The sequence below is a fragment of the Panthera tigris genome, chromosome E1, assembly GCF_018350195.1.
Source record: "Panthera tigris isolate Pti1 chromosome E1, P.tigris_Pti1_mat1.1, whole genome shotgun sequence".
Taxonomy (NCBI): domain Eukaryota; kingdom Metazoa; phylum Chordata; class Mammalia; order Carnivora; family Felidae; genus Panthera; species Panthera tigris.
The window spans coordinates 44,448,290-44,476,116 of NC_056673.1; the positions used below are offsets into that span (position 1 = coordinate 44,448,290).

At 37.1% G+C, this 27,827-nt stretch overlaps 1 protein-coding gene across 1 annotated transcript in view; it reads left to right on the forward strand.

Moving 5' to 3' along the window:
• The first annotated feature begins 8,151 nt into the window (after nucleotides 1–8,151).
• The window catches only part of LOC102964258, a 194,792-nt gene continuing 175,116 nt past the window's right edge, over nucleotides 8,152–27,827 (forward strand). Inside the window, exons 1-7 of the mRNA XM_042965462.1 lie at nucleotides 8,152–8,228; nucleotides 8,562–8,569; nucleotides 11,682–11,791; nucleotides 15,742–15,813; nucleotides 16,705–16,848; nucleotides 17,297–17,368; nucleotides 20,925–21,068. Of these exons, the coding sequence (XP_042821396.1) occupies nucleotides 8,562–8,569; nucleotides 11,682–11,791; nucleotides 15,742–15,813; nucleotides 16,705–16,848; nucleotides 17,297–17,368; nucleotides 20,925–21,068 (550 nt within the window). The 5' untranslated portion in view covers nucleotides 8,152–8,228. The remainder of the gene's footprint in view (nucleotides 8,229–8,561; nucleotides 8,570–11,681; nucleotides 11,792–15,741; nucleotides 15,814–16,704; nucleotides 16,849–17,296; nucleotides 17,369–20,924; nucleotides 21,069–27,827) is intronic.

A 27,827-nucleotide genomic window follows, 5' to 3' on the forward strand; every position in this document is an offset into this window, starting at 1 on the left:
AAGTTGAATGTAGTTCTGGGGTGCCTGGGTGGCTCAGTCGGTTAAGCGTCCGACTACAGCCAGTTAAGCATTCGACTTCAGGTCTTGATCTCATGATTCTTGAGTTCAAGCACCATGTCGGGCTCTGTGCTGACAGCTTGGAGCTTGCTTCAGTTTCTGTGTCTCCCTCTCTCTCTGCCCCTCCCCCGCTCATACTCTGTGTCTTTCTCTCTCACAAATAAATAAACATTAAAAAAAAGAAAAATCTTAAATTGCATCTAGTTCTACTGGTTGATTTCTGCTTTTGTTGTTTGTGCTTTTGGTGTCATGTCCAAAAAATCATTGCCAAGACCAATGTCTGAAAGGTGTTTCCTTATGTTTTCTTTACGGTATCAGATCTTACAATTAAATCTTTAATTCATTTTGAGGTAATTTTGGGGAGTATCCCAAGTGGTTATTCAGTTTCCCAACACCATTTGTTGAAGAGACCATCCTTTCTCCATTGAATGTTCTTGGCTGCCTCGTCAAATATTAGTTGAGCATATGTGGGGTTTATTTCTGGGCTCTGTCACTTCTGCTGTAAACTTTTCTACTTTTTTTTTTTTTTTTTTGCATTGGGTTGTTTTTTTTTTTTTTTTCTTCCTTTTCTCTCTCCCCCTCCTTTTTTTTTTTTTCCTTTTGGTTCTTTTCATGTCTATCCTTTATGTCCCTTACTATAGTTTGTCATATCCATTCTACCTTGTGTACCTTTACTTTACTTGAGTCTTTATTTTGGAGCTGACTTGGTCTTTCTACACAATCTATTTTCTGAGTTGTTGGCTCCCATCTCAAATCTTCCTTTGTCCATTTCTATCCTGATTTGTTGAAAGAGTTGAGGGTGTTGGGTGGCACATTCAGTGTGGAGCTCTGTCTTCAGTTTCTACTGAAGTAAATGAAGTCCGTTTACTTTAATGGCACCTTTGGGGCAGAGGGTGGGAGGTGGGGGTAGTGAGCCTTCTGACATTTTGATACTGTTTAGTAGGGACTTCATCTTTAACTGCTTCTTTCTTTTCCTTCACCACCAAATCCTATGCACTGAGTTCCACATCAAGATGCCATCTTTGGTCCTATGGATTTCTAAGCCTTTTTCTTAGATTTCTCCAGAGTAAATTTAGGTGGTTACCATTATCCTAAAAGTAGTGTTTCTTAACCTTTAAAAAAAAATATCACTCCCCTAAGGAGACTTTTTAGACATTTTTGTCTTTTTCACCATCCCACACGCTATGAATGTTTAATGCCAAAAATAAATATTTGCTTATGTACTGTGGCCACAAACCATTGTAATGGCTAAGATTTTTTCCCCTCCAAGAACCTGTTTTCCTTCCTGAAAGCCTATCACCCTCAGTGAAAATGCATGTCCTAAAGGTATCTAGAACTTTAGTTTCTGCTTATACTGCTAAACCCTATTTTCTAGAATTTCACTTAGATGTTAACACATTTGTAAGGAATATTGGCCTATAGCCTCTTTGCCTGCCTACCATGTGTTTGTTTTGTTTTGCTTTTGTAGTTTTTGGACAAGTAGGAGCTACTGAAGGGTTTTATTCAGAGGAGTAACCAGATTTTTTTTTTAAAGAGAAAGACCTCTCTTGCTGCATTGTTTAAAATAAATGGAGAGAAATGAGACTGATGCGATAGATTTTTAGCAATGCTATTGTAATAGCATAGGCATTAACTAATATAGTGATATATTCAAGCAGTATTTGGAAATAATTGAATAGAAATTGATAATCATATGTATGCAGAAGTTAAGGAAGAAGGAACAGTACAGGCTGACCCCGGGCTTTTCACCTTTGTTATAACTTGACTATTAACTGCTGACAGATTAATTCAGAAGCAGTAATTCCTTCATCTACATTTTACTTTGCATTACAGAAAATGGCAAGATTACCTATGAAGAATTTTTTATTAAGTTCTGTGATACATTGAACATGCCTAAAGCCTCAGGTGAGTTCCACTTAATATGTATCTACTGGCTCTGTGTGGAAGGACAGGCAGTGGTTTTCATGTTAAAACAACACAGGATTGGGGCGTCTGCGTCACTCAGTTGGTTGAGCAACTGACTCTTGACTTCGGCTCAGGTCATGATTCCAGGGTCATGGGCTCAACCTGCATCCATTCGCGCTGAGTATGAGGCCTGCTTAAGATTTCCTCTCTCCCTTCATCCTTCTCCCCAGCTTGTGCTCTCTCTCTCCCTAAAATAGTAAACAAACAAACAAACAAACAAAATCTTTTAAAAACCACACAGGATTAGATAAAGCACAGGTAAGTAAGAAACAATATAAAGATAAAACAATATAGGGGCACCTTGGTGGCTCAGTTGTTTAAGCGTCAGACTTCGGCTCAGGTCATGATCTTGTGGTCTGTGAGTTGGAGCCCCCCATCAGGGTCTGTGCTGACAGCTCAGAGCCTGGAGCCTGCTTCGGATTCTGTGTCTCCCTCCCTCACTGCTCCTCCCCCACTCGCTCTCGGTTTCCCTGTCTCTCTCTTTCTCAAAAATAAACAAACATTAAATTTTTTTAAAGATAAAACAATACAGTATTAGTTTATATAACTTGTGTTTGAATTATATGGCAAAGACTGCTAAGTTTACCCCAAACTCAAAGTTATGGGTGGTTTTACTTTGATAGTGCTAGAAAAATATTAGATTATATACTGTTCTCTGAGATTATTCACTAGGTATATCTGACCTGAATTTATTAGAATATTATAAACGATGAGAAAATAATTTTTAGAATGCAAATTGGTGCAGCCACTGTGGAAGACAATATGGAGTTTCCTCAAAAAGTTAAAAATAGAACTACCCTATGACCCAGCAATTTCACTACTAGTTATTTACACAAAAGGTATACAAATACTAATTTGAAGGGCCACATGCACCCTGATGTTTATAGCAGCATTGTCAACAATTGCCAAATTATGGGAAAAACCCAAATGTCCATGGATTGATGAATGAATAAAGAAGTTATGGTGTATGTATATGTATATGTAATGGAATATTACTCAGCCATCAAAAGAATGAAATCTTGCCATTTGCAACAATGTGGATGGAACCAGACTGGATTATGCTAAGCGAGATGAGTCAGGCAGAGAAAGACAAATACCTATGATTTCACACATGTGGAATTTAAGAAACAAAACGGATGAACATAGGGGAAGGTAGGGGAAAGAGAGAGAAGCAAACCATATAAAGAGTCTTAACTATAGTGAACAAACTGAGGGTTGATGGAGGGAGGTGGGCAGGGGATGGGCTAAAAGGATGATGGGTATTAAGGAGGGCATTTGTTACGTTGAACACTGGGTGTCATATGTAAGTGATGAATCGCTAAATTCTACTGAAACCAATAGTACACTATATGTTGACTAACTAGAATTTGAATAAAAATTTGAAAAATAAAAAGAAGACAACTTTAAAACTTTTGACCAACCTAGCAAAGTGGATTTTATACCTATCTTCTGTTTTTATGTATTCTCAACTACTCTCTTGACTATATTTTTGAGGAGCAAATTTATATTTATTGCAGTATAACTTGCATGTAGTAAAATTCACCTTTTTTTAGGTATATTGTTTTTTGAATTCTTAAAAATAATGTCATGTAACCATTACTAAACAGCACATAGACTGTATCACCACAGAAGTTTCTTTGTGTCCTTTTGTAGTCCATCCATTTCGCTAACCCTCATTCCTGGTGACCCCTGATCTATTCTTTGACTCTAAAGTTTTGCCTTTTCTAGGTTGTCATGTAAATGGAATCATAACATATGAAGCTCATTTGAGTCTGGCTTCTTTCACATAGCATATTATACTTTACATTCATCAACTTTTTGCATGCAGTGTGTTTATTTTTATTGATGAGTATTATTCCATTACATGAATGTAATGTTTGTATATTTACCAATTGATAAACTATTGAAGTTTCCTGGGTTTTGGTGATTATGAGTGAAGCTTCTATAAATATTTATGTACAGGTATTTGTGTGGACATATATTTTCATTTCTCCTAGTTGAATACCTAGAAATGGGATTGCTGGGATATATATTTAAATTGATAGAAACTGCCAAACATCAATTTATGATAGATAACATCCATTTATGATTAAAAAAAACCTCTCAACAAAGTGTGTACAGAAGAAACATACCTCAGCTTAATGAAGGCCATATACGAAAGGCCACATATATGCTCAATGGGGAAAAACTGAAAGCTTTTCTTCTAAGATCAGGAACAAGACAAGGATGCCTATTCTTGCCAGTTTTTTTGTTTTGTTTTGTTTACTAAAATATAGTTTACATAAAATGTTATATTAGTTTCAGGCATACAACATAGTGGTTCAATAATTCTATGTATTGCTCACTTCTCACCATGATAAGTGTAGTTATCATCTGTCACAATAAAATGTTATTACAGTGTTATTGACTATATTCCCTATGCCGTAATTTTTCTCACTACTTTTACTCAACTTGTGTTCATAGTATTGGAAGTCCTACCGAGAACAATTAGGCAAGAAAAGGAGACAAAGTCATCCAAATTGGAAGGAAAGAAATAAAACTGTTACTATTTGCAGATAACACAATATTATATGTAGAAAACCCTAAAGGCCCTATTAAAAAAAACTGTTAGAACTAATAAACAAATTCAGTAAAGTTGCACCATATGAAATCAAATAGAAAAACCAGTTGCATTTCTATTTGCTAATAAACTATCAGAAAGAAATTAAGAAAACTATCCCATTACAATTGCATTGAAAAGAATAAAACACCTAAGAATAAATTTAACCAAGGAGGTGAAAGACCTGTACACTGAAAACTATAAGACATTGAAGAAAGAAATTGAAGATGATGCAAATGAATGGAAAGATATTCCATGCTTGTGGAGTCAAAGAATTAATAATGTTAAAATGTCCATACTACCCAAAGTGATATACGGGCTCAATGCAATCCCTATCAAAATTCCAATGGCATTTTTCACACCTAGAATAAACAATCCTAAAATTTGTATGGAGCCATAGAAAACCCTGATAGCCAAAGCAATCTTGAGAAAGAACAAAGCTGGAGCCATCATACTTTCTGATTCCAAACTTTATTACAAAAGTATAGTAATCAAAACTCTATGGTATTGGCATAAAAACAGACATCAGTGGAACAGAACAGAGAGCTCAGAAATAAACCCTTGCATATACGGTCAATTCATTTATGACAAACGAGGCAAGAATATATAGTGGGGAAAGGACAGATTCTTCAATAAGTGGTGTTGGGAAAACTAGACAACCACATGCAAAAGAATGAAACTGGATTCCTATCTTAGACTATGATTAAATACTTGCTCTTGTAAGACCTGAAACCATAAAACTCCTGAAGAGGAGCGCCTGGGTGACTCAGGTAAGTGTCTGGCTTGGCTCAGGTCATGATCTCGCGGTCTGTGGGCGTCGGGCTCTGTGCTGACAGCTCGGAGCCTGGAGCCTGCTTCGGATTCTGTGCCTCCCTCTCTCTCCTCCCCTCCCCGGCTCATGCTCGCTCTCGCTCTCTCTCTCTCTCTCTCTCTCTGTCTCACAAAAACAAATGAAAAATGTTAAAAAAAAATTTTTTTAACGTTTAAAAAAAATCTAGGAAAAAACATAGGCAGTAAGCTCTCTGACATCCATCTTGGAAAAAATTAAAAAAAAAAACAATTTTATCTATTAATACAATATCATAGGTAAAGTCAAAGAACAAATAACAATATGGTAGAAACTATAATGTATATCACAGAAGAAAAATAGAAAAATGGGCAAAAGTCATGGATATATAAATCATAAAAAAGATCTTAAATGGCTTATGAACGTATTAAGAGATGTTTGATTTTACTCATAATAAGAAATATGCAAATTAAAATGGAGATACAATTTCTCACCCATTAGATTGGCAAAAATTGAAAACCTTCACAGCATACTCTGTTAGGTTGTAGAGAAAAAGACGTTTACCTATAGCTGGTGGGCATTTAACATGCTACCAGTCTAATGGAGGGAATTTGGCAATGTCTAACAGAACTACATATGCCTTTACCTTTGGACCCAGCAATCCTGCTTCTAGGAATTTTCCCTGAAGATACCTTCCAACAATGTGAAAATATAGATACATAAGATTATTCATTACAGAATTATTTGAGATGGCAAAAGAATGAAAATACTTAATGTGTAAACATTGGAGGTTAGTTGAATAAACTTTAGTTTCTATGTACAGTAGAGTATTATACAACTATAAAAAAGAATTTTTTAAAAAGGAGTTTCAGGGGTGCCTGCATGACTTAGTCGGTTAGGCGTCCGACTTTGGCTCAGGTCATGATCTCACGGCTCGTGAGTTCAAGCCCTGTGCCAGCCTGGAGTCTGCCTTGGATTCTGTGTCTCCATCTCTCTCTGCCCCTCCCCTACTCGTGCTCGCGGGCGCTCTCTCTCTCTTTCAAAAATAAACATTAAGAAAAAAGAATTTCATACCACTACTTTTTGTACTACTGATTTTATACCTTTCCAGCATTTAAAACTACAAATTTCCCTCTGAGCACTTTCACAGCATCTCACAAAATTTTATATGTTGTGATTTGATAATCACTTATTTAAAATATTTTCTAATTTACCTTGTGATATCTCATTTGAAACATGAGTTATTTAGAAATGTACTATTTAGGGGCACCTGGGTGGCTCAGTTGGTTAAGTGTCCGACTTCGGCTCAGGTCATGATCTCATGGTTCCTGGGTCGGAGCCTCGTGTCGGGCTCTGTGCTGACGGCTCAGAGCCTGGAGCCTGCTTCGGATTCTGTGTCTCCCTCTCTGTCTGCCCCTCTCCCACCCACGCTCTGCCTCTCTCTGTCTCTCAAAAATAAATCAACATTAAAAAAATTAAAGAACTATATTATTTAATTTCCAAATATTTGGACATGTGCTAGGGATCTTGTTACTGATTTCTAATGTAATACACCTTGGTCAGAGAATTTATTTCGTACAATTTAAATTCTTTTAAATTCATTAAGATTTGGTTCAAAGACTAGCATGTGGTCTACCTAGGTGAATATTCCATGTGCACTTGAAAGAATGTATATTCTGTAGTTGTTGGGTAGTGTTCTATAAATATCATTTGGTTAGATTGTTTGCTAGTTTTGTTGGATATTCTAATTTCTGATTTTTTTTAAACATTAAAATTTTTTTTGTTTTAATATTTATTTTTGAGAGAGAGAGAGAGAGAGAGAGAGAGAACACGAGCAGGGGAAGGGCAGAGAGAGAGGGAAACACAGAATCCAAAGCAGGCTCCAGGCTCTGAGCTGTCAGCACAGAGCCCAACACAGGGCTCTAACTCATGAACTGTGAGATCGTGACCTAAGCCAAAGTCAGACACTTAACTGACTGAGCCACCCAGGCGCCCTTAATTCTTCCTGATGTTTATTCTAGTTGTTCTATTAATTACTAAGTGCAAGATTTTCAAATCTGCAGTTCTGATTATGGGTTCATGCATTCCTCCCTTTAATTCTGCAAGTTTTTGCTATATTTGGAAGGCTCTTGTTAGATGCATGCACATTTGATATTGTTGCAAAATTTAATGTATATGACCTTATGAAATGTACTTTGTTGCTCTCTTTTGTCTTATTTTTGCTGCTCTTCTGTTTCTTTCCCCCAGTTTCCTTACTTATATTTATACATTTATGTGTACCTATTGTCACCTATTTTAAATTATTTTAGGTACATAAATAAATACAAATACTGCCTTTTCTCTTAAGTATAATTTTATATCTTGGGAGATTTTTTTCCCCACTTTTTTTTAAATATAAAGGAGACGGGTGTCTGGGTGGCTCAGTCGGTTGAGCGTCTGACTTCAACTCAGGTCATGATCTCGCGGTCTGTGAGTTCGAGCCCCGTGTCAGGCTCTGTGCTGACAGCTCAGAGCCTGGAGCCTGCTTCAGATTCTGTGTCTCCCTCTGTCTCTGCCCCTCTCCAGCTCATGCTCTGTCTTTCTCTCTCTGTCAAAAATAAATAAACATTAAAAAAAATTAAAATATAAAGGAGAAACATGAAAATTCCTTTCTAACTGAAGGTGATTATCTCTTCCCAGGAAATAAAAATCAATTTTACATCAACATTTACAAAAATGAACTTAAAGACATTCCTGTACTTCAGCAAAATTTAAATGCCATTGGAATCTATCTAACAGATGATAAAATAAAGGAGACTTTGGATAACACTAATCCTAACGGTGAGTAATTATTTCAATTTAAAATAACAAATTTTGCATATTTCAGAAGTTTCACTCTAAATGCCAAAGGAAATATACTGCCATATATCTTTTAAAAGAGAAATTAAAAGTTGTTTCTTGTCTATCAATTTATGGGTTTTTATCAGAGGAATTGATGTTCAAAGTGCATCTCTGACAGCTTTATTTTAGGTCTATTCTGCATATCACATGTGTCACAATAGGATTACCAGTCCTCTCCATTATTTTTGTGTTTATAGCTCTGGTGTTATAACATCAAATGGTCCTTTTTACAATAATACCTAAATTCTTTCTTTTTTTCTTTTTTAAAAAAAGATGAAGTGGTGAGTTTTAAGGATTTCATCAGAGAATTGAACAACAGTGATGAATTTATCGAGTGCCACAGTAAGTATGAAATTCAAAATGCATATGAACAGAAACTTCATTTTGGGGGGTTGGTGTATGTATAGGTATGTGTGTATATAGACTTTATATATACTCTACCAAACCCCCCTTTTATGCATTTTCTCATTTAAACTCAGTTGATGTTGTAAACTCTAGGTTTTCACACATAGATGCATATTTTCCATACTGTAATATTCTTGAATTATTTAAAAAAATTTCTGTTGTCTCTCTTTCTTCCTTGTCATGTGTTCCTTGGTGGGAACCTTGACAAATTAATGCTATATTCATTATAGAAGATTATAGATCTATGAATAGCTAAGACCCTTTTGGGAAAAAAAAGATAAAGATCTTGCTTTGTCACATGTTAGTACATAGCATAATGCTGTTTTAATATAGACCTGTGAAAATAGACCAGTGCATCACAATATGGAACCCAGTAGAGACTTCTATTAATGGGAACTCGGAATGTGATAGAAATGACATCATCAGTTAGTGGGGGAAAAGATGTATTATTTAGCTTCTGATTTGAGAAAATTGCCTTACAATGCAGAGAAAATGAAGTAGAATCCCTATGTCATACCATATACAAAAATAACCTTCAAAGAATCAAATGAATGTTAAAATGGATCTCAAAGATTAAACTATAAAGCTGTTGGAAGAAAATGTAAGAAAAACTATTGTGCCTTGTGGTTATGGATGCCTTCTTAAAGATGTTACTCCCCAAAAGCACAACCATGGGGTAAAAAAGGATTTGATCACATCAAAATTAAGGATTTCTGGTAAATGAAGGACTCTAAAACATGTAACAGACTGGAAGAAGATAATTACAAGATAACTAACAAAAAATTAATATCTCAAATATAAGGGAATTCTGCAAATCAACAGTAGAAAGAAAGAAATCAATTGGAAAAATAAGTAAGGATATAAGACTTAGTATACAGGAGGAGAAACCCACATAGCTAAATATGTGTATGAAGAGAGTTGGCAATACTCACAAATTGCTAGTGAGTAGGTAAAATGGTACAGCATTCCAGATTGCAATCTAGCAGTACTTGTCAAATTCAGTATGCATATTTCTTATGATCCAATAATTCTATTCTCAGATAAATAGCCCAGAGAAGTTTCTTGTAGAGACATGTACAGGGATGCTCCCTGCAACATTATGGGAGGGAAGAAATGAAAACAATCTATGAGTCCATGATTTGGGAAATGGTTGAATAAAATATGGTCCATACATACACGTCATAACAGTAAACTAGATTTACATTTGCACCAGAGAGAGACCTCAGTAATAATACGGTTCCATGAAGAAAGGAAAAAATGGAATACGTGTATAACAAAGAATGCTTTATATAAGTTGGATTTCTACTAATGCCCATAAAAAACAACCATATTTATATCTATTTCCAGGTAAACACTGAATTCTAAATAGATAAGATTGAAATAGACGGATTGAAAGAAATTGAGAAAGAGATTGAGATTGAAGTGACAATATTAACAAAGTTGACTTCAGAAACAGATTAGAGTACTCTGTATCCTAAAAACATACACATTCTTTTCAAATACTTATGGAATATCCACAAAAATAGATGATGTATTTAAGCCACAAATAAAAATTTCAGTGAATTCTAAAAATCAGAAGTCATTCAGACCACATAGTCTGACCATGATGTTGTGACATTAAAATTATTTGTGAAAGAAAGGAAAAGTGTTGCTTTTAAGATGAAAAACAAATTGCCTTGTAAGTAATTCCTTGGTGGAAGAATAAAAGAAACCTGAAAGATTTTAGAAATGATGACAGTGAAAGCACTATGTATCAAATCGTGTAGAGTGTGACCAAAACAATCTTACAGGATATTTTATAGCATTAAATGCTTTTATTAGAAAACAAGAAATATCAAAAATAATTTATCTTTTTTTAAGTTTATTTATTTTCGGAGAGAGAGTGCGTATGACGGGGGGGAAGAGCAGAGAGAGAGAAGGACAGAATCCCAAGCAGGCTCCTTGCTGTCAGCGCAGCTGACATGATCATGACCTGGGCCAAAATGAAGAGTGGGACGCTTAACCGACTGAGACACCCAGGCGCCTCCAGAACAATTTATCTTAAACGTTCAGTTTACAGAGCTAACCAGCAGCATAAACAACAAAAGAGCAGTACAATCCCCCTGAAAAGTGCTAGTCAGGAGCTAACAAAGTGGAAAGTTGAAGTTAGTGAAATAGAACACACACACACACACACACACACACACACACACACACACGCACTTATCCATATAACCAAAAGTTGGTTCTTTCAAAAGACTAATAAAGAACTCTTTAGGAAGTATGATGAAGGGGAAAAAATAGGGAGGACATAATAAAGAAGACAGTTGTAACTTGGATACAAGGGAGATTAAAAGATATAAATGAATAACACTTAAGTTAGTAAAGCAACAAATTATTGGCATGTCATCAACAACACTGTCATTCTTTCCAAATGTTTAGATAAAGACAGAAAGGGCTGCCTTTTTTTAAATGTTTGTTTATTTACTTTTGAGAGAGAGAGAGTGAGCGAGCATGAGTAGGGAAGGGGCAGAGAGAGAGAGTGCCAGAAGATCTGAAGCTGGCTCTGCGCTGACAGCACAGAGCCTGATGTGGGGCTCGAGCTCACAAACCGTGAGATCAAGACCTGAGCTAAAGTCAGACACTTAACTGACTGAGCCACCCAAGTGCCCCCTTTTGTTTCCCCATCATGGCACTATTTTCTTAGAGATAATTTTGGTATTTTGTTGTTTTGTTTACCTTCCTGTGTTGAACTAGTAAGGTAAACTATTTCAGTGTGTCTTGTTTTCTGATATAAGCATTGTAAACCTATAAATGTTGTAGAGCTTTCAGTTTGGAGAATATTTCAGAGAGGCAAAATCTCTCAAGACTGGGTATTCTAGAAAATGAATACATCTCACCCAAATCAAGTTGTTATGTGCTTCTCTGGATAGACTGACCAACTAGATATCTTTGTATTTTGTCATGTCTCTGTTTAGGAATAGAAGATGCATGTAACGTTGTTAATAGTGTCTTTGATAGGAAAGTTGAAGTTAAAGACCTTTTATCTGCGTTGGAGGGCCTGGAGAAACCTTTAAATGAAGAAAAACCTGAGGTGTTACTGAACTCTGAAACAGATGGTGAGTTCTTGAGTTACCTCTCAGTTTTCCTGTTTAGACTATACGTGTTCATGCTGGCTCATTTTTTTTTTTTTTAAGAATACTAATACCATAGGTTTAGGAAGATTGTTATGGGACTGCTATGTTTATAAATTGGTTACTGAGAATTGTTGTAACCCTTTTGGAAAGTGTGTGGATACTCTTCTTTATTTGGAGAAGACTAGTAGAAACAAGTACTGTTTTTATCCAGGTTTTAAAATCGGATACTTCTTGGGGTGCCTGGGTAGCTCAGTCAGTTAAGCGTCCAACTCTTGATTTTGGCTCAGGTCATGATCTCACGGTTTGAGATCACGATCTCACAGTGCTCTGCACTGACGGACGGAGCCTGCCTGGGATTCTCTCTCTCTCTGCTCTCTGCCCTTCCCCTGTTCTCTCCCTCTCTCTCTTCCTCCAAACATAAATAAATAACCATTAAAAATGTTTAAAAAGATGTTTCAAACATTTTAAAAAATAAATAAAATCAGATACTTCTTTTTTAAAGATTTTTAAAAATGTTTTTATTTATTTTTGAGGGAGAGAGAGTGGAGGAGGGTCAGAGAGAGGGAACACAGAGTCTGAAGCAGGCTCCAGGCTATAAGGTGTCAGCACAGAGCCTGACACGGGGCTCAAACTCATGGACCACGAGATTATGACCTGAGCCGAAGTCAGACGCTTGACTACTGAGCCACCCAGGTGCCCCATCTTTTTTCTTTTTAGGTCATTTATGCTAGTGGTTTGTCAATTTTAATAACTCTTAACTAATTCCTGGCTTTCTGATCCTCTCTATCGTGTTTATTGTTTCCTCAATTTATGTTTTCATCTGTATCATTTTCTTCTCTACCATTGATTTTGTGACATTTTGTATATATATTTCACATATAGAATGAAATGATCACAACGATAGATCTAGTTAACACGTCACCATGCATAGTTAAAAAGGGTTTTTTTTTCTTATGTTGAGAAATTTTAAGATTTACTCTCTGAGCAACCTGCGAATATGCAATACAGTATATTTTTGGATATATATGTATTTTCTATTCTTTTAATTTCACTCTTTCTGTACTCTTCTAAAAAAAGATAAATTTGAAAACATGTAAGGGAAACTAAAATTTGAAAAGAAAGAAACAGGACTTAAAGAAATTAAAAATATAATAATTAAAATTAATTAGCAGACAACAATATTAGCAGATTAAACATAGGTGAAGAGAGAAATATGAAGTGCAAAGGAGTTTGAAGAAATTATACAGAATGCAGCATAGAAAGACAGAGTTGGAATATAGGAAAGAGGTTAGTGGCGCTGGGGTGGCTCAGTTGATTGAGTATCAGATTTCTGCTCAGGTCATGATCTTGTGGTTTGTGAGTTAGAGCCCTGCATTGGGCTCACTGCTGTAAGCATGGAGCCCTCTTCAGATCCTCTGTCTCCCTCTCTGCACATCTCCTACTCTCTCTCTCCCCCAAATAAATAAACATTAAAAAAAAGAAGAAGAAGAAGCTAAAAGGAAGGCAGAATGAAGAGGTCTACTTATTATGGCAATCAGTTTGAAATATATATGTGTATCTGATTACGTTATATATTAGTTACAACTAATATAATGTTACATGTCAGTTATATCTCAGTAAAGCTAGAAAAAGAAAGAATGAAAAGATGTGATATATATCCACACAGGAGAGAAGAGACAGAGTGGTTGCAGAGAAAATATTTGGAGAACTATAGCTGAGAATTTTCCAGAATGAGAAAGACCTAAACCTACCAATACAAGAATTCCAGTGAATCCCACATAGGATGAAAGGAAATCCATACATAGGGTTATCATGATGAAACTGTGACATACCAAAGAGAAAGAAAAATCTTAAAGGTAGCTAGAGAGAAAAGTCAAATTATCTATAAAGGAGGAACGTTTTCTTATTCTTGATATTTTTTTCTGGGTCTTGAAATCTAGAGAAACATTTTTGTAAATTGAGGATAACCACCCCACGTTCCCCTCCACTTTGGGAGGAACTTAGGCTTTGTCTGAGCCTTTGAAACTACAAACTAAAATTCATCCAATTTTGTTTTGTTTTGTCTTTGGCAAACACTCTTTGGGTAAAAACAGTCGCCGTGTTTCTGGATTACAGCCTTTCATCAGTTGTTTGGTCTGGGAATTTCTTACTTTCTTGGCAACACATTGATGAATTCAAGATTTAAAAAAAATTTTTTTTTTTTAACATTTATTTTTGAGACAGAGAGAGACAGAGCATGAGTCGGGGAGGGTCAGAAAGAGAGAGGGAGACACAGAATCTGAAACAGGCTCCAGACTCCAAGCTGTCGGCACAGAGCCCGACGCGGGGCTCGAACTCACGGACTGTGAGATCATGACCTGAGCTGGAGTCGGATGCTTAACCGACTGAGCCACCCAGGCGCCCCAAGATTTTTTTTTTTATAGCAATAATTTTATTTAGAATTTTTAGTTGTTTTTAGTAGGAGGGCTGATCCAGATATCTGGCTACTAAATACCAGAAATTGAAATCATTTTTTTCTTTCAATTAAATTAAATCAGACCCTGGGGGCAGGGTGGTTGATTACTGGCACCCTCTCCCATTCCAAAGTCACACCATAATGTGGGAGACAGAGGAAGAGCTTTTAAAACTTCCTTGCATTGTGTTTCTACTGACGCTTTGTTGTTGGAGCCTGTGGTAATCCTGCATCTGTGTGAAGGGAAGCTCCCACAGGGTAATTCTCACTCTTTCCCATCAAACCTCTAGTCTCTCAACCCCTCCCTGTCCCTCTCTTTCCTTCTGTCTCTGTCTCCAGACAAACTCTTCCTCTCTATTTAGGCATTTGGCATATTTTCTTCAATGATTCTAGGTTTTTGCAAACACAGTCCCTACCAAAACTCTCAGTCTACAAAAATCTCAGGAGTGAGGAAATATTTAAGGCCAAGCTAACTGCTTCGAATAGGAAAGATGGGTCAAATTATCCTGCCACTTCAAAAGGTATAGTGCCATAGCTCCAATATTTGCCATTTAGATAAATTACAATAGACTTCAATAGAGAAGGGTAACTTTTGAATCAGGCTCTGCAGAGTCCGCTAACTCAAATGCCTGCGGTAGCCAGGCACGTAATGCAAAATTAATAAAATGAGTTGGCTGTAAGACAAAAGGAAGGGGTGTGGACTGTAAGGTAACTTGAGAGCATGTGTCCTAGATGAAGATAGTTAAATTCAAATGGAAAGAAAACCCCACCACTCCCTAGGACAATGAACATGACTGACTCTCAGCTATATTCAGTCTGTGGGCTACCAGCCTATGACCCCTGAAGCAGGCTTCTGTAGGAGTGGGAAAACAATCTTTTCCTTCTGCCCTTCTAGGTTCCCAGCTGGAGCTCTGTAACAAGAGACAGATCAACAAGAGAAAAGCATTCAAAGTTAATATAAATTTTACATGAAAGGGGAGTATTCATAAGGAGTTGTTAAAGCTGAATGTTTTGGTGTTAGCTTTGATGAAGTGTGGAAAGTGGTAGAAAACTGTGATAGGACAAAATGAGATGAGCTGAGGGTGGTAAACCAGGGGAAACTTAGTAAGGTCTGTTCGTTCAGATTCCTCTTGGTGTCCCTCCAACCCTCAGTCTTCAGAGATAAGGATGCACCCTCCCTCTGGGTATAGCAAGGGCATCTCTCACATGAGTGTCTTATGACCTGCCTCGGGGCAGGGGATGGGGAGGTCTGAATCCTAACTGTACCTTGCAATTCCCAGATTGTGTTTCCTTGCATTCCCTTTTTGTGTGTGTGTACGTGTGTGTGTGCACACGCACATGCTCATAATCTAAGTGTATTTCTTACCATGCATTATGGTCACAGAAGTTTGAAAGCTGAATGAAATTGAAACAATACCAGATCCCTGCTTTAATGAGCTTAAAATCTATTTAAATTCCATTTTATTTCTTAACTTTGCAGAAAGTAAAAAGATCTTAAAAGATGTAATTGATGTTTTCATTAATTCACCTAAACCATCAACACCATTCAATAGTAAGTATGGTAAAAGAATGAAAATTAAAAGTAAATTTCTAAGATCATTCAATGGTATTCTTTTTCTAAAATATAGTTTGTTTTCCCCTGTATTTTTAATTCCTTAAGTTTTCTTTGCTGTATCAAGATGTTATAATCTGCTTTCTTATTCCTTATCATATTTAATCTGTGCTTTGACTGTAATGAATTATTTAGAATTACATTCCTAGAATATGCTTTCTTAAAGCAAAATAGTTTGTCTCAGTATATGCTCCAGTATAAGGTACACATTTTCTCCCCTGGTGAATCTAATACAATTTTCTCTCACCTCCAATAATTTCCATATGCTTCTTTTTCTCCCCTATAGTGAAACGTTAAAAAAAAGTACAAAAAAAAAAAAAAAAAAAAAAGGATTTACTGCATGTAATACTAGTAGGTAGGCTAGCAAGAAAGAGAGGCTTTCTAATGCCTAGGAGAGGGTGTGACTGTTTTTCAGTGCATAACAGATTTATATTTTTCAGTTTTCCTTTTGCCAACTAGCTGGGTTCTATTTTTGATATTTGACTTCATTCTAAGAGCTATTTATTATCAAGCTGTTCTTGAAATGCTTTACAGTCTATGAAAGACTGGAGCATGTAGTAGATAAACCTTTGAGGAGAAATAGTTAATAAATAAAAGCAAACTTCTACAAAATGTTGCAGAAACTCAACTTTTAGCTGGCTAGGGGTATGTTAAATTTTGCTTATTGTTTAAGTGACTTCTGAAAACAGAGCCCACTGACATGTTTTGAAAGCCCTCTAACTCAGAATTCCTTTTGTAATGCATCTACTCTGTGCAGGTTAGGGTGTTAAGTCTAAAAAAGGGCTTTGCCTCAACTTCCTCATCAGTTCTCTATTCTTGACATGTTTACAGATTTATTTAAAGAGATTACAACTCTTGATAAGATCAGAAATGATAAGATGCCTATAAATGAGCTGAGGTCCCAACTCCGGAAGGCTAGAATTCTATTAAGCAACAAGACGTTCCAGGAAATTCTGGGTCAAGCATCTATTGATGGTGAGTTCTTTTTAAAAGAACAATCTCTGTTGAAGTCCTAGTTTTACTGTGTGCTTGGCGTATGTTTTATATATGTATGTTTTAGATAAACTAGGTCTTAGAAACATAATGAGAATGTAGGCATACTGAGAACAAATTAAAATTAATATTTTTTTACTCTTGGAAATATTTTTAAGAGTCACCCTCTGTCTGGCATCACATTTGTAAAATGTATACATCAATATTTAAGACAATACGGTTAGAATTTTTTCTTGTTTTAAGGGAATAGATTTGTGGTAAAATTATTTTAAATTGATTAGTTTTTATCTGGCTAATTTTCAGACATTAACAAAATTTGTCCCCCCCCCCCCCCCCCAACACACACACCATTCCCTGTCATGGTTATTTTAATGATGATTATTAACCTTGACACCTTGCCATTTTATAATCCTTATACTTTACTTTTTAGAAAATAGTGAAGTAAGTCTCAAACAAATTTTGGAGGCTTTGAACACAAATAAGCCAGCTCCTGAATTTGAAGGTGGGTCATATTTCCCATTGCCTTTTGTTATTATTAAACAGTATTGTGAGCTATAAATGATATTCAAAAGCTGTATATTTTTATAATTAAAAGTACACAGTTTGACATATGCACACACCTATAAACCTGTCATCACAATCAAGGTAATGAACACATCCCTGACCTGCAAAACTGCCTCATGCTCCTTTGTAATCTCTCCTGCCTTTTTCCCATCCTCTTCCTCATCCATAGGCAACCACTGATCTGCTTTTTGCCAGTATAGATCCATTGGCATTTACCAGACTTTTATAAAATGGGTATATTCTTTTTTGCTAGATGCTTTCATTCAGCATAATTATTTTGAGATTTGTCCACGAAGGCTGTATCAGCAGTTCATTGTCATTTATTACTGGCATAGCACTCCATTTTGCTGATACACTGAAGTTTATCTACTTACCTGGTGAGGCTCGTTAGGCTATTTCCAGTTTGGGGCTCTTATAAATAAAGCTGTTATGAACAGTTGTGTACAACAATATTCATTGTATGAATATATGCTTTCCTTTCTCTTGACTAGTTACCAAAGATTGGCTGGTTCACATGGTAGGTATATGTTTAACTTTTTAAGAAACTGCCAACTGGTTTCCAGAGTGGCCACACCATTTTACATTTCCATCAGCAGTGTATGAAGAGGTCCAATTCCTCCATATCCTTGGGAGTGCTTGGTGTAGTCAGTCTTTTTAATTTTAATCATTCTAATAAGTGTGTAGTAGTATCTCATTGTGGTTTTAATTTGTGTTTCCTCACTGATTAATGATGTTGAGCATCTTCTCATGTGCTTATTTGTCATCTGTGTATCTTCTTTATAAAGTGTCTGTACAGATCTTTTGCTCGTTTTTAAAGTTGGATGGGGGGGTGCCTGGGTGGCTCAGTCAGTTAAGCGTCTGACTTCAGCTCAGGTCACGATCTCACGGTCCGTGAGTTCGAGCCCTGCGTCGGGCTCTGGGCTGATGGCTCGGAGCCTGGAGCCTGCTTCCAGTTCTGTGTCTCCCTCTCTCTATGCCCCTCCCCCGTTCATGCTCTGTCTCTCTCTGTCTCAAAAATAAATAAACGTTAAAAAAAAAATTTAAAAGTTGGATGGGTTTTGGGGTGCTCGGGTGGCTCAGTCGGTTAAGCATCCGACTCAGCTCAGGTCATAATCTCACAGTTCGGGAGTTTAAGCCCCGCGTCAGGCTCTGTGCTGACAGCTCAGAACCTGGAGCCTGTTTCAGATTCTGTGTCTCCCTCTTTCTGACCCTCCCCCGTTCATGCTCTGTCTCTCTCTGTCTCAAAAATAAATAAACGTTAAAAAAAATAAAAAAATAAATAAAGTTGGATGGGTTTTTTTGTATTTCTGTTTGTATTCTGGATACATGTCCTTTATGAGATATATACTTAGCAAATATTTTCTCCGAGTCTTCTACTGAGCACATTTTTCTCTGAGTGTCTTCCATTTTCTTAAGTGTCTTTAGAAGAGCATTAGTTTTAATTTTGATGAAGTCCAGTTAACTAGTTTTTTTTTCTTTTATATATTGTGCTTTTGGTGTCACATGTATGAAATCTTTGCCTCACCCAAGGTTACAAATGTTTTATTATGTTTTCTTCTAAAAGTATTATGGGTTTTGGTTTTGCATTAAAAAATATTTTTTTTAATATTTTTATTTATTTTTGAGAGAGAGAGAGAGAGAGAGAGAGAGAGAGAAAGCACAAGTGGGGGAGGGGCAGAGAGAGAGGGCGACAGAATCCAAAGCAAGACTCCAGGCTCTGAGCTATCAGCACAGAGCCTGAGGCGGGCTCAAACTCACGGGGAGATCATGACCTGAGCTGAAGTCGGATGCTTAACTTACTGAGCCACCCTGGCACCTCTGGTTTTGTATTTTAGCTCTGTGATCTATTTTGAGTTAATCTTTATATGTGGAATAAAGTATGGATCAGAGTTCCTTTTTGTTTTGTTTTGTTTTTGCATATGGACCTTCATTTGTTCCAGCACCACTGTTGAAAAGATTGTATTTTCTCTATACTTTCTATACGGAAATTCCTTTGTAGTTTTGTAACAAATCATATAAATATACGTATATATTTATTTCCTGGATTCTCTCTTCTGTTCTATTAATCTTTGTCAGTTTTTACACAAACCACATTGTCTGACTCCTGTTGCTTTGCAATAAACATTGAAACCATTCAGATAGTATTGGCCCTCTAACTTTGTTCTACTTTTAATTTTTTTTTTCAACGTTTTTTATTTATTTTTGGGACAGAGAGAGACAGAGCATGAACGGGGGAGGGGCAGAGAGAGAGGGAGACACAGAATCGGAAACAGGCTCCAGGCTCCGAGCCATCAGCCCAGAGCCTGACGCGGGGCTCGAACTCACAGACCGCGAGATCGTGACCTGGCTGAAGTCGGACGCTTAACCGACTGCGCCACCCAGGCGCCCCTGTTCTACTTTTAAAAACTTGTTTTGACTGGGGCACCTGGGTGGCTCAGTCAGTTGAACGTCCGACTTCAGCTCAGGTCATGATCTCATGGTTCGTGGGTTTGAGCCCCATGTCAGGCTCTGTGCTGACAGCTCAGAGCCTGGAGCCTGCTTCAGATTCTGTGTCTCCCTCTCTCCCTGCCCCTCCCCTGCTTGCTCGCTCGCTCTCTCGCGCTCTCTCTCTTTCAAAAATAAACATTAAAAAAATGTAAAAAAAAAGAAGTTGTTTTGACTATTCTAGGACTTTTACACTGCCATGTGGATTTTAGAATCAGTTTGTAATTTCTACAAAAAAAACCTGCTGGGATTTTTTGGAGAAATAAGGCACTCATGAATTAGGATTTGTTGGAAAATGTCGTATCTAATAATGTCTTACTAAATAGTACAACTCTTTCCTGCAATTCTTTTGAGTACCAGTACTTTGCCTCCTTTTAAATATTCTCTTAGATAAACTAGAGATTATAATCCGAACAGTGACCTTGGATGTACCATGATTTGTGTGAGTCATTGAAAAGGCAGACAGAGGCTTGGCTCTAATCCTAAGGACCCCATTTAGAAGGGAAAATCCCTAGAGGTTTTAGATAAGAGCTGGGAATGGGGCACCTTAATACTCCCACACTCCTTGGCAGACTTCTAATAATAGAGTGAAAGTTATGAAGAATATGCAAAAAATGAAAGCAGTAGCAAAATAAGCAGAAGAAAATTCAGGACTAATATTTTTATACTCTGAAATTTGGGCTATTTCATATAGACAGAGGTAAGCCCCAAATTCTGTCTCATGGATATACAATGAAACATTTCCCTAAAAGATGCAATGGCCTATTTTAACTTTTGAGAAGCTGATACCTTGAGTGTATGATGATTTGTGTAACTCATTGGTAAGGCAGTTAAGTTAAAAAACAAAAACAAAACTGAGTCATCTTAGTTTTTTTAGTTTGAGACAAAAATAACTGAACATCTCAGGGAAATATGCTTGGAATAAAGGGATGTTTGGCTTATTAATTTTGGAATCATAATGATAATATTAATTGAAATATATGACCTATAGAATCCCCCTGTGTTTTCAGGTTTATGTACTGCCCTCCAAACTGTCAACTTGATGAACTGCAACAGAATTCAGATTGGTGACTTGAAAGATGCTTTTGATGACCTCAATGTTTCTGTAAAGCCTGAAGAACACCAGATGTTAGTGAAAACACTTGATGTTGATGGTATATATAACTACGTTGACTTTCCAAATAAAGTGATAGCAAATTTTCCGTTCCCCTTCCCTATCCTCCATTCATCACTCCCCAATAATTTTTCTCTTTATTATCCTAATGGAAAAAGTACTCTAAGAGAGCGTGTCTACTGAGATCATAGATTTATCTTGACAGAAAAATCTTTGAATAAGATTAATAAGAATTTTTACGACCCATGAAGTATCCTGTGTTGATTCCATCAGAGTGTATCTGTGTGTATGTTTTTAGCATCTTCAGGGAAGGCAAGGTCATTCTCTGTGAAAGCTGTGCTGAAGGGAAACTGCTCTGAGCCAGGAAGAGACTGAGGGAGGACTTTCTCCCCTCTGCAGGAGACATTTGTGGGAGGAGACTGATTGAATCCTAAGAGGTTTCAGAGAAAACAATGTATAATTTTCAAATTTTGCCAATTATTATGTGGTTCTTTTATTCATTTAAATTCAGTTCCTAAAAGTATTTTCTTTATTCCATTATTAAATGGGTTGAAGCATTGTTTCATTAATCATATTGACTGGAGCCGCTGTACAGCACAACTTATGGGTGCTTGTAAACAGCACCCTTCAGCGTTAGGCAGTTCCTGGACTGCATGGCTATGGGACAGACCTGATCCTGAGTGTCTTTGATATGTAAGGGGTCATGTAATGTGTCAGATAATCGAGTAAATATAAAATATTCATAGGAAGCTTTCAGTCTAGTTGGTGAGGCAAGCTGTAAACAACAAAAGGGTATATAACAATATAAGAGATAAAAGTTTAGTGAATTTACAATGGTATATGGCAGTACTTGAATAATAGCCAGGGACATAGTGATGTGATGTGTTGTGATTTATAATAAGAAATATATATTTGCCCTTCAACCCCATTCCTGGCACGGAGCTCCTAAAACACTGGCAAATCCCTAAGTGATGAGAACTCTAGGGACATCTTTTGTTCTAATAGGTGATTCTGGGAAGGCTTCTGGTTTCTAGGTGGGGACTGGTCACCATAAGGATAAGCCATGATTGGAACTTTGGAATTTTCAGCTCTATCCCCCACCCCCATTCTTCAGAAAACGGAGAGGGTCTGGAAATGGAGTGAATCATTGATTATGCCTATGTGAGGAGGTCTCCATAAAATCCTAATAGTATGGGGTTTGGGGAGTTTCCACGTTGGTGAACACATCTACATACCAGAAAGATAACTGACCCAACTCCACAGGGACAGAGCTGCCGTGCTTGGGATGCTCCCAGACCTCCCAGACCCTATGTATCTCTTCATCTGGCTGTTCATTTGTATATTTTATCATATCCTTTAATAAACTGATGAATGTTAAGTATTTCCCTGAGTTCTGTGAACTATTTTAGGAAATAATTGAGTCCAAGGGAGAGAAAGTCATGCGAACCTCCAATTTGTAGCCAAGTTGGACAGAAGTTGTAGGTAACCTGGGGACCTACTACTTGTGATTGGCATCTGCAGTGGAGGGGGAGCAGTCTCATGGGACTGAACCCTTAACCTGTGAGACCTGATGCCATCTCCAGGTAGATAGTGTCAGAATTGCGTTAAATTGTATGACACTCAGTTGGTGTTGCAGAGAATTGCTTGGTGGGAGAAAACCCCCCACATATCTAGTGTCAGAGTGCTGTAAGTGTGGCCGTAGAGTGAGAGTAAAGAAGAAACACAGGAGGAGGACTGAGTTTTTTCCTCCACAAGTGATGATAGTGAGTTGTATGAGAGTTCAGAGGTGAGCTATTTCATTCATTCAATGAAAGTTTATTAAGCACTGTTGCTTGCTAGACACTAAGTATATAAAGATAAAAGAGCTTACAGTCTGTCGAGATGACAAACAACGCGAATTCCAATTGTTAAATACCACGACAGAGGTAAACAGAGTGTTATGGGAACGTATACAATAGGTACCTAACCCACACAGGGTTGGATAAGGTAGTCAGAGAGGCTGTTTGGAGGAGATGCTGTTGGAGTTGAGTTTTGAAATATGAGTAGGAACTAGCCAAGAATTGCAGGTGCAGGGAAAGGGGCTGAAAGGAGTTAGGAAGGAATGTTCAGTATGTACAAAGTACAGAAGAACAAAGCTCATGGAGAAGCCAAGGAACTCTAAGTAGTCCAGTAGGACTTACAGCATTGGATCTCAGACTGATTTACATCAGAACTACCTAGGAATTTGTTAAAAACCCAGAATATCTGAATCACGGCCAAGGTGTATGTGTGCGTGCGTGCGTGCGTGTGTGTGTGTGTGTGTGTTTAACAAGCTTTACAGTTCAGGTTGATGTTTGACTATCAACTTGATGGTGCATAGTGGTGGAAGGAGTGGGAAAAGAAAGAAATGAAGTGGCCATATAGTCAAGAGCAGATCCAGAAGGGTTTTGTTTTTATCTTTGTTGTTCTCTGAGCAACAGAGTTTGAATTTTATCTTGAAGACTCTAGGGAGTCATTGAAGAAGTCAAATTTGAAAAGTGACATGACTAATTTTGCACTTTGTAATGGGCATTATGATAGCAGTGTTAAGAAAGAGCAGAGGGGGGCAAGATTGGAAGCAAGGACACATTTTAGAAGGCATGCAAGAATTCGGGTTAAAAGTAATGAGTGTTGATGTAAGGCATTGGCTCCAGGGATGGGAAGAAGGGAACAGATATGAGTTCTAGGAAGATAGGAGCTCTAGGCAGAACTTCTTCATTGTTTGGTTAAGTTAGGGAAGGAAAAGAGAGAGGAATTGAGAATGATTAACAGACTTCTGGTTTGGGAGACATTTCATGGTGATGTCTTTTTTTTTTTTTTAAAGTGTATTGATTTATTTTTGAGAGAAAGAGTGTGAGCTGGCTAGGGGCAGAAAGAGAAGGAAAGAGAGAATCCCAAGCAGGCTCCATCCTCTCAGCGCAGAGCTGATGTGGGGCTCAAACTTACGAACCACTAGATCATGACCTGAGCCAAGATCAAGAGTCGGTCACTTAACCGAGTCATCCAGGCACCCAAGTGATGCATTTTAATAAGCTGGGGAATATAGGAGGAGGCTTTAGTGCAAAGATGAATTCAGCTTAGGATATATTGTGTTTGATGAAGGGCATGATGGAGGGAAGAGATTGAAATGAGAATAGATAAATCTAAATTCCTTCACAAAATGCACAAGGCCTTTTTAAATCTAGTTCCCGTTACTGGACCTGTTAAGATTAACCTTTGCCCACAAACTTTCTGACACATTTTTGTAAGGTTTCAAGACACTTAATAGACACAAATAGAATAATTTAAACTAAATCCAAAATTAAAAAGCTACTTATAGTTTCCAGAACGCATCATACTCACTTATATACATTTTCTGTATGAGTCTTTCTGTCAACCTTCAAATATGCCGCCAAGTCAGTAAAAATGTAACCTCCTTGAAGCTTTTCTTAATTCGTTCAGTTAGATGTGGAAGCCTTTTACATTTCAATAACATGCCATGTTTAGCATCATTGAGACAATTTTGCTTTATAACTGTTTGAGAAAAGTGATATTATTTTGGAGAAATTTCCATGAGAATTATGAGGAGAGGATACATTTTGAGCATTTGGTTACTGATGAAAAATGAATACTTAAACTGTAAGCAAATTAAAAGTATTCTGTGGGGAGAACAGGTTAAATATTTACAGCCATAATACAATGTGAGGTAGGTAGAAAGATCAAATGAGAAACATATGTTTTTGTTTGGGTTTCCACTTCTTACTTTGACCTACATCACAGTATCTCATTTATTTTGCAGGTTCTTCCAGCTAACGGGAAAAATATAAGTACTTGCATATTTCTGAATATACAATATGTACATATTGCTTTAAAAAATTTAACAGGAGGGGTGCCTGGGAGGCTCAGCATCAGACTTCAGCTCAGACCATGATCTCACCATTTGTGAGTTCGAGCCCCGTGTCGGGCTCTGTGCTGACAGCTCAGAGCCTGGGGCCTGCTTCGGATTCTGTGTCTCCCTATCTCTCTGCCCCTTCCTCCCTCCCTCCCTCCCTCCCTCCCTCTCTCTCTCAGAAATAAAATAAAAACATAAAAAAATTAATAGGAACTACACTACCACTGGGTAGGTGGTCATTTTTAAAGTTTGCCCCCTAGATGAATCTTCAAGTTTCTTGTTTTCAATTGTTTAAAAAGTAAGAAATTGTTAGACAAATAGTCATTGGTTTACATTAAAACTGACTTCTCAGAAATGCTCATTCTTTTAACCAATTAATATGTGAAAACTAATTCCTTTCAGATATATGTTATAAAACCCAAAATAACAGTTTAAACTGAGATGGGAGGGTTGATTTATAATAAAATGATTTTGTTTTAAAAAGAAGATGCAAATTAATCCAGTTATTGCTTGTTTTAGACCTAATTTTGCCTCATCTTAATTTTTCATTCTTTTATTTAAATTTTGTGTTTACCTCTTCTGTCTTCAATATAAAGTAATACACCAGTAAAGAAAGTGGTGAAAATAAATAAGAGAATATCATAAAAATAATTTGTAATAACATTAGTCAATACTTTTATATATCTAGCGCATCCAATTATCCTAGTTCTTTTTTCTCTGCATCCATTGTGCAAATTGACACTAGACACTTCAAACTAGATTCATACTTAGAGTCTGTGAAAACTTCGTACAGTGTTCATTAAAGAAGGATGTTAATACAACTGTCAAAACCACAGAAAGTTCAGAGCCATGTCGAGTAAGAAGTTGCTGCGGCTGAGGTTAAACAGGTTGTTGCCTGTTTTCTCCTCTATGGTTTTGATGGTTTCCTGGCTCACATTTAGGTCTTTCACCCGCTTTGAGTTTATTTTTGTGTATGGTGTGAGAGAGTGGTCCAGTTTCATTCTTCTGCATGTTACTGTCCAGTTCTCCCAGCACCATTTGCTAAAGAGACTGTCTTTTTTCCATTGGATACTCTTTCCTGCTTCGTCAAAGATTAGTTGGCCATACACTTGGGGGCCGAATTCTAGGTTCTGTATTCTATTCCATTGGTCTATGTGTCTGTTTTTGTGCCAGTACCATACTGTCTTGATGTTTACAGCTTTGTAGTAGAGCCTGAAGTCTGGGATTGTGATGCCTCCTGCTTTGGTTTTCCTGTTCAACATTACTTTGGCTATTCAGGGTCTTGTGTGGTTCCCTACAAATTGAAACATTGTTTGCTCTAGCGCTGAGAAGAATGCTGGTGCAATTTTGATTGGGATTGCCTTGAATGTGTAGATTGCTTTGGGTAGTATCGACATTTTAACAATATTTGTTTTTCCAATCCATGAGCGTGGAATGTTTTTCCACTTCTTTGTGTCTTCTTCAAGTTCTTTCACAAGTTTTCTATAGTTTTCAGCATATAGATCTTTTACATCTTTGGTTAGGTTTATTACTAGGTATTTTATGGTTCTTGGTGCAATTGTAAATGGGATTGATTTCTTGTTTTCTCTTTCTATTGTTTCATTATTGGTGTATAGAAATGCAACCAATTTCTGTACATTGATTTTATATCCTGTGACTTTACTGAATTCATGTATCAGTTCTAGCAGCTTTTTGGTGGAGTTTTTTGGGTTTTCCATGTAGAGTATCATGTCATTTGCAAAAAGTGAAAGTTTGACTTCTTCTCAGCCAACGTGGGTGCCTTTTATTTCATTTTGTTGTCTGATTGCTTAAGCTAGGACTTCCAACACTCTGTTAAATAACAGTGATGAGAGTTCCAAAAGCAAGGGAAATAAAATCAAAAATGAACTATTGGGACCTCATCAAAATAAAAAGCTTCTGTACAGCAAAGGAAACAATCAACAAAACTGAAAGGCAACTGATGGAATGGGAGAAGATATTTGCAAGTGACATACTGGATAAAGGGCTAGTATCCAAAATCTATAAAGAAGTTACCAAACTCAACACATGAAAAACAAATAATCCTGTGAAGAAACAGGCAAAAGACACAAACAGACACGTTTCCAAAGAAGACATCCAGATGGCCAACAGACACATGAAAAGATGCTCAACATCACTCATCATCAGGGAAATATAAATCAAAACCACACTGAGATACCACCTCACACAGGTCAGAGTGGCTAAAATTAATGACTCAGGAAACAACAGATGTGGGTGAGGATGTGGAGAAATGGGAACTCTCTTGCACTGTTGGTGGGAATGAAAACTGGTGCAGCCTCTCTGGAAAACAGTGTGGAGGTTCCTCAAAAAATTAAAAGCAGAATACCCTACGACCCAGCAATAGCACTACTAGGAATTTATCCAAAGGATACAGGAGTGCTGATTCATAGGGGCAAATGTACCCCAATGTTTATAGCAGCACTATCAACAATAACCAAATTATGGAAATAGCCCAAATGTCCATCAACTGATGAATGGATAAAGAAGATGTGGTTTATATATACAGTGGAATACTACTCGGTAATGAAAACGAATGAAATCTGGCCATTTGCAACAACGTGGATGGAACTGGAGGGTATTATGCTAAGTGAAATAACTCAGTCAAGGAAAGAGAGATATATGTGTACACTCATACGTGGAATTTGAGAAATTTAACAAGAGATCATAGGGGAAGGGAAAGGGAAAAAGTAGTTTCAAACAGAGAGGGTGGCAAACCATAAGAGACTCTTAACTACACAGAACAAACTAAGGATTTATGGGGGGGTGGGGATCAGGGGAAAGTGGGTGATGGGCATTGAGGAGGGCACTTATTGGGATGAGCACTGTATGTTGTTGTATGTAAGCGATGAATCATGGATTCTACTCCTGAAG